Below are 10,404 nucleotides of genomic sequence, written 5' to 3'. Positions count from 1 at the left end.
TTGACTTTTACTATGCTGAAACGAGAGTAGTGTTTCCAGGCAGTCCCTTTATAGTTGCCTCTTCATTCTTCGTTTTCACAATGGTAAGCATTGAATTAAAATGAAGGATAAACTCTGAAACCTTCCCCGCCTAAATAAAATCCAGGAAACTGGTGTACCGCCTTCAATCTGCAGCTCCTTAAAGTCCAGCCTATTCATGATCCTACCTGCCCACATAATTTTGACCTTTCATGTAATTTTGACTTTGCCATTAATTCAGAGAGGCTGAGGGTCATAATAATTTTACACTATGTTATACATATCTTTAAAGCCATTAATGGTGTGGGAAGGTCAACTCTGAGTGGGAAGAAGAACGCTGTTATTTTATAAGTTTCTTGGGCTTTTTTTTATTGAGATTGCAGGGAGGCGATGCATGTAGGCTGATGCAGAGGCAAGAAGACAGTTCACCCACAAATAAATGCCGCAACAGTCGCTCACCTAAACCCAACCGATTCTCCCTTCTCTCTGCCGATTTAATATTAGCCCCATGCAACATCACACTTTGATACGGAATGCCTTTTTTCTTCGTAATAAATCAAGTCAGAAAGCGAACTTCTTTAGGCCTTATTTATAACTTACACCATCAAATTTCATGGGAGAATTACAATGAGGTTCTAAGTAAAGAAAACAATTAAAAAACAAGTTCTAGAGATTATCATTCTTACCATAAGATTTGTCATTATAGGCTATTAAGGTTATTATTAAAAACTTTTGATAATTATTTCTCTTCTGTAGAACTTGATTGTAAATCCCTCAATTTTTATATAAATATCTAATTTAATCCTTCATTTATTAATTTTTGAAATTATATACATTAAATAGAAATAAAATTATAAAATTGACGTATCTTATTAACAAGGAGTTAATAAAATTTAAATTTTTTTTAAATTCTGATGACATATAATAATAGAATCAGGAAAGTACATACAGTATGTCACTCACCAGTCACCACTTCTCAATAAATTATAATGATGCACTTGCACCTCATGAGTCTTGGAAACCAAGAGGTGGGGTTGCTGCCCATAATAACTGCTTGCCACCCAAACTTCTTCCCTATAAATCTCTCATTTTCTCTCAAACACTTCTCATTCTATTGCCACTACCCACCTCTTCCATCTTCACCCATAATTCTCTCTCTCCCCTCTTATTCTTCCCTAATCAATCATTGTCTCTCTCGTTGTACTCACCATTCATCCAACCTGTTCTTACCAAAATCTGGAACAAAGTTAGCTAATTAGCTTGCGTGGCCACATATTGCTATGTTTTCCTCCTAAAATCTGAAACCTGAAGGTGACCTCATTTACCTCAAATCTCTGTTTGTTTCCCGCGGGAAAAAATGGATACGTCCACGGCATTGCTGCTTTTGACGGCGATCACGGCTTACCTCATATGGTTCACATTCATGTCGCGGTCCCTAAGGGGTCCACGTGTATGGCCTCTATTGGGTAGTCTGCCGGGGTTGATTGAGAACTGCGACCGCATGCATGACTGGATCTGCGACAACCTCCGCGCGTGTGGTGGCACGTACCAGACCCGCATCTGCGCGATCCCCTTCCTCGCAAATAAGCAAGGTCTCGTGACTGTCACCTGCGACCCGAAGAACCTGGAGCACATCCTCAAGACCCGATTCGACAATTATCCTAAGGGGCCCACTTGGCATGCTGTTTTTCATGATCTGCTTGGTGATGGTATTTTCAACTCTGACGGCAGCGCTTGGCTGTTCCAGCGTAAGACGGCGGCGCTGGAATTCACCACCAGGACATTGCGCCAAGCCATGTCTCGCTGGTTGAATCGAGCCATCAAGGATCGGCTCTGCTTGATTCTTAAGAAGGCTGAGTTGAAATCCGAGCCGGTTGATTTGCAAGACTTGATGTTGCGGCTCACGTTTGACAACATCTGCGGCTTGGCTTTCGGAAAAGACCCAAAAACTTGCGCGCCGAGCTTGCCGGAGAACCGCTTCTCATTGGCTTTTGACCGAGCCACTGAAGCTTCGCTCCAGCGGTTTATTTTGCCAGAGGTGTTCTGGAGGCTTAAGAAATGGCTTGGCTTCGGAATGGAGGTCTGCCTAAGCCGAAGCCTTGTCCTTATTGAGGAGTATTTATCCAGTGTGATTGACAAGCGCAAGCTCGAGTTGATGAGTCAGCAAAAGGATGAGAACCCGCACGATGATTTGCTGTCGAGGTTCATGAAGAAAAAGGAATCCTACTCAGACAAGTTCCTCCGACACGTGGCGCTGAACTTCATCCTAGCTGGACGTGACACGTCATCGGTTGCACTGAGCTGGTTCTTCTGGTTGGTGATTCAGAACCCTACAGTGGAAGAAAAAATCCTACGAGAAATATGCACCGTTCTGATGAAGACACGTGGTGATGATGTGGCGAGATGGGTGGATGAGCCGTTGGATTTTGATGAAGTGGACCGTTTGGATTATCTCAAAGCAGCATTGTGCGAGACTCTACGCCTCTATCCGTCAGTGCCGGAGGATTCAAAGTACGTGGTGGCGGACGACACGCTGCCGGATGGCACATTTGTTCCGGCGGGATCGTCGGTGACGTATTCAATATATGCTGCCGGCAGGATGAGGTCGACATGGGGTGATGATTGCTTGGAATTTCGGCCGGACAGGTGGTTTTCATCAGACGCCAACAAGTTCAGAATGCATGATTCCTTCAAGTTTGTTGCCTTCAATGCGGGTCCGAGAATATGCTTGGGCAAGGATTTAGCTTACCTACAAATGAAGTCAATTGCGGCGGCGGCGCTACTCCGGCACCGGCTGGCCGTGGTGCCAGGGCATGAGGTGGAGCAAAAGATGTCATTGACTTTGTTCATGAAGAATGGACTCAGGGTCTATGTGCAGAACAGGGATCTGAGGGGAGTTTTGGCAAGTATCGGTGAACAAAAGGGACCCGCAGAAAACTGGTATTAGGTAATTGGCTAGCCAAGTAAAACATAAATAGACGCCTAAGCATATCAAGAGTATATAAATTCCAAAGACCTGGTCTTTAGCTACAGGATGAGTACAGTGTGTGTGTGGACGTTAATGATGATGGGTATTAATTAAGTGCTATGATCAAGAGGAAGAGTGGAGGCCTTTTGACCTTTCAGAGCATATGCGAGTTCATTCACACATGTGAACAGTTCGGATATTAAGGCATAAACTGCATGCTGTAGAAATTAATGTATGAGAAATTTGTGGGTTGTGGGTAAGTGCTCGTTGAAATTAAAGCTAGCAGTTATTCGTTTGTATTATAGGTTTCTTGTTAATTAAAATGTTCCAACTGGTTTTGACAGTTCAAACACACAATATTAACTGGTTGTGTTTTGGGACGATAAGTTTATCGTCAAATTAAAATAATTTTTTTTCAAATGAATTGAAACCAAATATTCAAGCAGAGCATCTTCCGACTTCCGCTTACTTCAGCCAATTAAGCTTAGTTATTGGAATGACACTGGACGGCAACTTGCGGCGAAGGGGCAAGCACTGGCTCTTCCATGGTAATGGTATATACTTCATGTCTATTAGTTTACTGATGAAATAACAGAGCAGGGTACTCTCTCTCTCTCTCTATCTGAGGAACATAAGAAGAAACTGATGCCCTCTCTGGCTGTTAATAGTAACAAATCACCACAGGCTTTCATTCTTGTATGTAAGTATCAGCAAGCATTTTTTTATGATCGCTTTTTTTCATGCCCGCTGCTGAATCAAAGCTCTTACGTACAGCCGGCAAGCATGTATGAATGGTTATTAACAACATGAGAGACTCGACCCAATTATGAATTCAGTTTCTAATCAAACAATTCATTTCGCTCCCACTACTTGCAGCAGGGCCTTGCATGTGTTGCCCCCCAGTTCACAAACTGGTTTTGGGTGCATTGCCATCTAGCTGCATTTTTCTTTTCTTTTCCTTTTTCAATTTTTATCCGTTGTGCAACATGGGGATTATATTTGTTTTGGAAAATTAGTTAATTGGTCCTCTAACTTTTGACTTAATTGTAACTATTCCTTCAAGTTTAACTCGTTGCAACTTAGTATTATGTTTAATAATTGCACCTTTGCCGTTAGTTATCAAACTGAATGTTGTTAACAAGGTTAACAGAGTTAGTCCCCTCCTCTTCTTCCTGATCATTTCTGTTTTCCCCTCATTGGCTCCTTCATTTTTTTGGGAAAATCATTCTCAGAACTGGGACCCATCTTTCAAAGTCTTCAAGCCAAGTATGGCCTCATGATTGATCTCTCTTTCCCTTGGTTCTCATCCTGCTATATGTTGTGAATATGGTTTGATTTCAGTAACATTGCTCTGTCCAAAGAAAGTCTCGCACCATCTTCAAAATTAGATTATTGATCATCACTGGTTGGAGACATTGAACTTTCTCCTTCACCTGCAAAAGCACCAAGAGGGTCACCTAGAAAGGAGCTTGCAATTGGTGTCACCAATTCTATCTCCAGCTTCATTACTATGGTTGACATTGGTGCCGACACCATCTCTATCCCCAAGCCGCGAGGTCAGCCCACAGGCAGAGGCAACAATAAGAAAATAAATAAAATTAAAGAATGTCTATCAATTAATTAATTCAAAGTTCAAATCCAACTATCAGCTCGCACCATTCGTTCACTTTTTCTTATGTTAATACAGATTGGCTGCACATATTTTCCCTTTTTGTCCAATTTTGAATGGAGGCTTGTATGGCAATAGAACGATCAATTATAAACATAGCAGGATGAGAACTACCAGGGAGAGTGATCGATCATGGGGCCATGCTTGGCTTGAAGACTTCGAAGGATAGGCCCTAGTTCTGAGAATGATTTCTCTAGAAAAATGAAGGAGCAGATGAGGGGAAAATAGAAATGATCGGGAGGAAGAGGAGGGGACTAACTCTGTTAACTTTGTTAACAGCGTTCAGGTTGATAACTAACAACAAGGGTGCAATTATTAAACATAATAAATTTTAGGAACCGAGTTGCGACGAGTTAAACTTGAAGGACTGAGTTATAATTGAATCAAAAGTTGAAAGACCAATTAACTAATTTTTCCTATTTGTTTTATCTAGCTATATGAGGAAAAAAATGAAAAGCCACACAAAAAAATAACAGCAAATATAACATCATTGATTTTTTAAATTAAAATGTAATTTAAAAAAGGTACTTATTTGATCCTTAATATAAGATGTAATTAACTAATTTTGAGAGATTAAGAACGTTAGTTAAATTAGTTAATATCATTTTTTTTCTGAAACAGCCTAAATATTTTTCTTAATTCTTTTCCTTCTTTCCTACTTGATTATTATTGGAGAATATTAGTAGGGTTAATTTTTTAAAAAATTGATGAATATATAACATGAGTCTTATATATATATGACCAACTTCAATTTCTCATGATCTTGTTATAACATTATACACATTGACTACAATTTTTTTTTTCTTTTTGTGTTTTAATGGGGCGCCCTCGAACTGGAAGACGCAACTCGGGATAAACAGCACTGTCGTAGTTTGTGAATCTCTCATTCTGTTGAAGTAGCCATCAGAAGGTCAATATTATATATGGGTAACCCGCAACATACTCTGTTAGGTTTGCATACTTGCCCTTTTTTCCCGGTATATGCTATATTTCGTCAATTAATACTCTTTCAATTTTAAATATAAGACCCTTATATTAGTATATATAAGGGTTTTATATTTAAGACGAGTATGATTATAAATCACTTGTCCATATGTATATAACTAATAAACTACAAAACAAATAGCCCCGTTCGTCACGGAATATTAGAGCACATGACCAGTGACAAATTAAAGCAACGCATCAAATCAATGATAAATCGATAATCCACCGATTTTTTTTTTTTGAAAAAAAAAACCTACCAGGTTTAGAAATACATTCGGAACACTTCAATCAATATAGCGAGTAGTAAGTGGCAGCTAAAACTCTTTAAAAACAAGAAGAGGGGGAAAAAAAGGGGGGGTAAAAACGCCTACACGAGTGTTCAGCAACAACGTACAGGACCAATTGACTCCATTCTTTATGAATCTGAAATAAGCACAGTAGCTTTATTAGATTCGAACGACATGTCACTTCTTGGTGTTGTGCATGGACTCCACCTTGCCATCATTCCCTCCAAGCAGCAAGTACTTATCCTTCCTGGTTAAGCCGGTGCATTCAAACCCCAGCACATCACCCAGCACCTTCTGCACGTGATTAGCCACCTCAATCGACGACTTCCCTCCGGCCTTACACGACATCTCCTGCGGCAGCCGATCAAGGAACGTCACCTCATAGACGGGCCTTGGGTTCATGAAGAAGAAGTAGGGGTCCCAGAACTTGACCCCACGCACAGTGGTCCCGTAGAACATGCTCTGCTTGCAATTTACTGCCACCGGCACGATCCTGTCGCTCATCTCTGCAAACAACGCAGAGAAACGCAGCAAGAAAGGCTCGCGGCACGTGGTCCCTTCCGGGCACACCACCAGGTCACCTTTCTGGAGGAGCTCGGCGATGCGTGCAGCGTCGGCCGCGCGATCTCGGGTCAGAGCGATGGCTGGGATTGGAGAGAGGAACCTTGAGAGCTTACTTACGCTGTAGGTGACGCAGGAAACTTTGCGTCCGAGGGCGATGGCGATGACGATGGGGTCGAGGGCGGTGCGGTGGTTGCAGACGTAGAGGTTGCCGGGAGTGCCTGGGGACGGTGGAGGAGGGCGGTTGCCACGGATGACGAGCCTGATGCCGAGGAGTTCGTAGGTGTAACGAACGATGCGTTCCGGGAGAGGGAGGTTGAAGTAGACGCGGATGAGGGAGAGTATGAAGCCAAATGGGAGCCATAGGTAGGTTAAGATGGCGTTAAGTGGCGTTGGGCGCTTCACTAAGCGACCGTCGTGGAAGATGAGGCGACTTTTGAGACTTTCCAATGGCACTGCTTTGGCAGTTTTGCTAGGGTGCACCATGTAGCCCTCCTGTATTAATTGGCCATGTTATGACGGATTAATTAGATCTACACTTAAGTCTCTAAACATAAAACAAAACTTAATTTCAATAAAAAGAATGAACGAAAGAAATATACGACTGTGGATAATTATCTCTTGTGGAATAAAAAAACTTTTTATGACAAATCAAATTTAGACATACATGCTGTCAACCCCAGAAAATATGCAGCAGTCAAATAAAAATTTATATATCATCAGATATGCCGATAAACTGAACAAAATTGAGATTACGTGGCCAATTATGAAGAAAAATACACGTCAAGGTTGATTGTGTAAGTTCTAATTGAACGAAATGAGTCTTGAGATGAAATAAATAGTGGAAGGTAATAATATATCGTGATCAAGGGTGCATCAAATATATCCCATAAAGGGGGAAAAAAGGAAGACAATTACAAAGCGTGTCTTGCTTTTGCACTCTTAATTTAGAACTTTTATTGGAAAGGTAGGGTACTTGAACATTGAGCACGCAATATCCGCAGGAAGGGCCTTCTTATGGAGGAGAAGGTTACCAAACCATGACTACATTAATTAGGACGCTTTTATTTATGAATGGACCACTAAATGTCTAAGCTGGCAGTTAGTTGGGGATGGTTAAGACGCTGGGTCCCGCTGGGCTCAGATGGCGCTACAAATCTTCCACAGAGAGAATGAAAAGTAACTAATGGTACACACATATATCCTTACGACTTCACCCCTAGCTAGCTCATTTCTGATGAATGCGATGCTTACACGGTTCACCGTTCTACCCATATGCACAGTGTGAATATACTTGACAAAGCAGTCCTCATTCTATTATCGCTGGAGACAATGACCCGCAAGAGAAAGACTATGCATCGAATTTATCTTTTTACATTTTCATTCCAACAGAGAAAGATGTCATACTCATAAAATATTGATGGTGTGTGTTGATGCTCTAATTAGAGCTTTTATTCAATATCTTCAGATTTACCTAGCTCTGAAATTTATAATAATTACCACATGCCTAGTCAACTAAACTGAACGCTAATGATTTTCTAGAAATTTCAAGATGACGATCACGACTCCTTTAAAAGAAAATGGTAAAAGATTATATACTTGTTCACAACCGATAAACCAATAGAACTTAAGCGTACGAAATCCAAAGGAATGACCCGGGTCGTTCACATATATCAGCTAACTTGACCGTCTACGCCATCCATTGCGCCCGAGGCACGCAATGGATATAATTGGTGGACAAAAAGCAAAGAAAGATAGTCTAGCAATCCCATTTGTACATCACACTATTCAACAGAAAATCGATCGCTTGTACCCAGAAAGACAAAAAGAAATGGATCGCAAACAGAGTAAAATGTAACGCGTCATATTTAGTTTGTCTTACAACTAATAGATTGTTTTTACATTCACATGTTGTTTTCTTTAGAAAGAAGCCTGAATTTGATCATATCAAATATTTGCCGTTAATTATTTTCTAAAGATTCATTATTTATCCTCTCTAGTGATTAACAGATATATTATATCAGAATTAGCAGAGATCTTTTTTCGGTCAACAAAATTAGCCGATATCAAAAGCAAATTATACTAATTAAAATTATCCGATAAGGCGACTGTGCTGTGACTTCGAAAGCACAACGTACTCGATTAAAAAAGTAAGGCGACTCAACCAAAAAGGAGAAAAAAAGGAAGAACTAAAAATAAAAAGTGCAAGGCGTATCAGAGGATTAAGTTACCTTGCAAATAGCCATGAAATCGTGGTCCGATTCACGGTCTCCGATCCCAATATCAGGCGACTCGTCGCCGAACTCCTTCAAAATCGCGAGCTTCTTCAGTTTCCCCACCAGCACACCAGGCTTCTTCACGAACCCCGTAGCCTTCTTCGTCTTTGGATTCACTTCAATCTCTGTTCCCAGAACCTTGTCACCGCCGAGAAAATCCCTCACGAACGGCTCCACCATCACCGTCGGATTTGCCGTCACCACCACCTTCCTTTTGCATCGATCAAACACCTCGTAACTTTCCGATCTCACATCGGCAGCGTAAAACCTGCACAACAGACAAACTTCCAGTTCAGAGCACTAAATATAGAAATGTTCAAATATAAAAGGAAAGGAAAACACAAGCGTGCATAAAGTAAAGCCACCATTACTACGAGCTTGGAAGGAGAGTAAAAAAGAACATTAACGGAGTATACCGAGGAAGAACGGCCCGTGAAGCGAGTTCAATGTCCCGGATTTTGACTCCGGCGAAGGAGATGAAGATGAGGATTTGGATGCCGATGGCTTCCGAAATGAAGAGGTAAGCGACGATTACAAGCGGAAGGGACAGGAGGAGGACGAGCCCTCTGAGTAGGCTGCCAGCCTCGATGGCGACGAGCAGGAAGTAAGGCACGGAACTTCTGGAGATTAGAAGAGTGCCGTCGAGGTCGGCGGCTATGGACTCGTACGACGTCGCCGTCGAGCCGTTGCATTTTGCTATAGCCGGGAACTCCCGCTTCGGTTTCGCCGACGCCATCCCTCTCCGAAATTCTCAGACCCTAACTACTCTATTCTTCTTCTCCTTCTTCTTCTTCTTTCTCACTTTCTTTAAAGTCAGCGCAATCTGTGGTATATATGTTTTCTCTTGCCGCGAGAGAAACCGTGAGGCGGGTTGCAGGAATTAGCAAGTGGGAACGTTGGGTTTTAAATGAGGTGAAGCCGTGTGAAGGTGAAAATTACATCGGAGTCCCTCGTTTTTTAAACATTTATAAATATAATGAAAGAATTTAAGTTTTCTTATAAGAAGAATTTATATTTAAAAATTTAATAATTATTCATATAAAATAGAAACATGTAAAAATATATATTAGTGATAAATAATTTAGGGGGAAAATATCGAGTTTTATATGACATTGTTTCTCAGGGATAAAATTTATGCGCTGGAAAAAAAGATAAAATTTATATTCACAAATAATAATGTAAGAAAATCACCATTCCTTTTGTTTTGTTCTGTTTTTTGCCATAATAAGAAATTACCTTTGAAACTTCTTAAGGCATTGGCTTTTTTTAAAAAACAAACTGAGAAATGTTAACAAATTACAATAAGAAAGTTACACCATGAATTTTGGTTGTTTACATGATCATGTGACCAATATACCTCGATCCTCATTTATTTCTGGGACAAAATTAACATGTCTTCGATCACATCATATATGATTTCATAGTGGCGATCATTTTTAATGCTTTATTATAAATTTTTGACTAAAAAATTTGTAAAATAAAATGAATGCTGTTACACAAGGCATCTCTTAAATAAACTCATTGCAATAATTTAAAATATAGTATGCGACCTCAAATGAAATGGAAATTAAAAAAAAATATTGACACTTTTTAGGGCAAGGGCACAGTGAAGTGAATTAATGTTCGTTGGTTCACCATGGC

At 40.6% G+C, this 10,404-nt stretch overlaps 2 protein-coding genes across 2 annotated transcripts; one reads left to right on the top strand and one right to left on the bottom strand.

The window, feature by feature from the left end:
* The first annotated feature begins 1,360 nt into the window (after positions 1-1,360).
* On the top strand, positions 1,361-3,319 carry LOC114747546 (cytochrome P450 86A8-like). Its single transcript, XM_028935898.1, has 2 exons — positions 1,361-2,924; positions 2,959-3,319. Exons 1-2 carry the CDS (start codon positions 1,376-1,378, stop codon positions 2,967-2,969), a joined length of 1,560 nt encoding a protein of 519 aa, XP_028791731.1. The 5' UTR covers positions 1,361-1,375; the 3' UTR covers positions 2,970-3,319.
* Positions 3,320-5,817: 2,498 nt separating this feature from the next.
* On the bottom strand, positions 5,818-9,589 carry LOC114747547 (glycerol-3-phosphate 2-O-acyltransferase 4). Its single transcript, XM_028935899.1, has 3 exons — positions 9,180-9,589; positions 8,719-9,031; positions 5,818-6,982 (listed from the first exon to the last, which is right to left on the bottom strand). Exons 1-3 carry the CDS (start codon positions 9,497-9,499, stop codon positions 6,104-6,106), a joined length of 1,512 nt encoding a protein of 503 aa, XP_028791732.1. The 5' UTR covers positions 9,500-9,589; the 3' UTR covers positions 5,818-6,103.
* Between the last annotated feature and the right edge of the window lie 815 nt (positions 9,590-10,404).

Source organism: Neltuma alba, unplaced genomic scaffold (genome assembly GCF_004799145.2).
Source record: "Neltuma alba isolate B1F8T4 unplaced genomic scaffold, ASM479914v2 tig00005354_pilon, whole genome shotgun sequence".
Lineage (NCBI taxonomy): Eukaryota > Viridiplantae > Streptophyta > Magnoliopsida > Fabales > Fabaceae > Neltuma > Neltuma alba.
The sequence above is the reverse complement of the archived record's forward strand: the minus strand, read 5'-3'. Positions and strand labels throughout refer to the sequence as shown.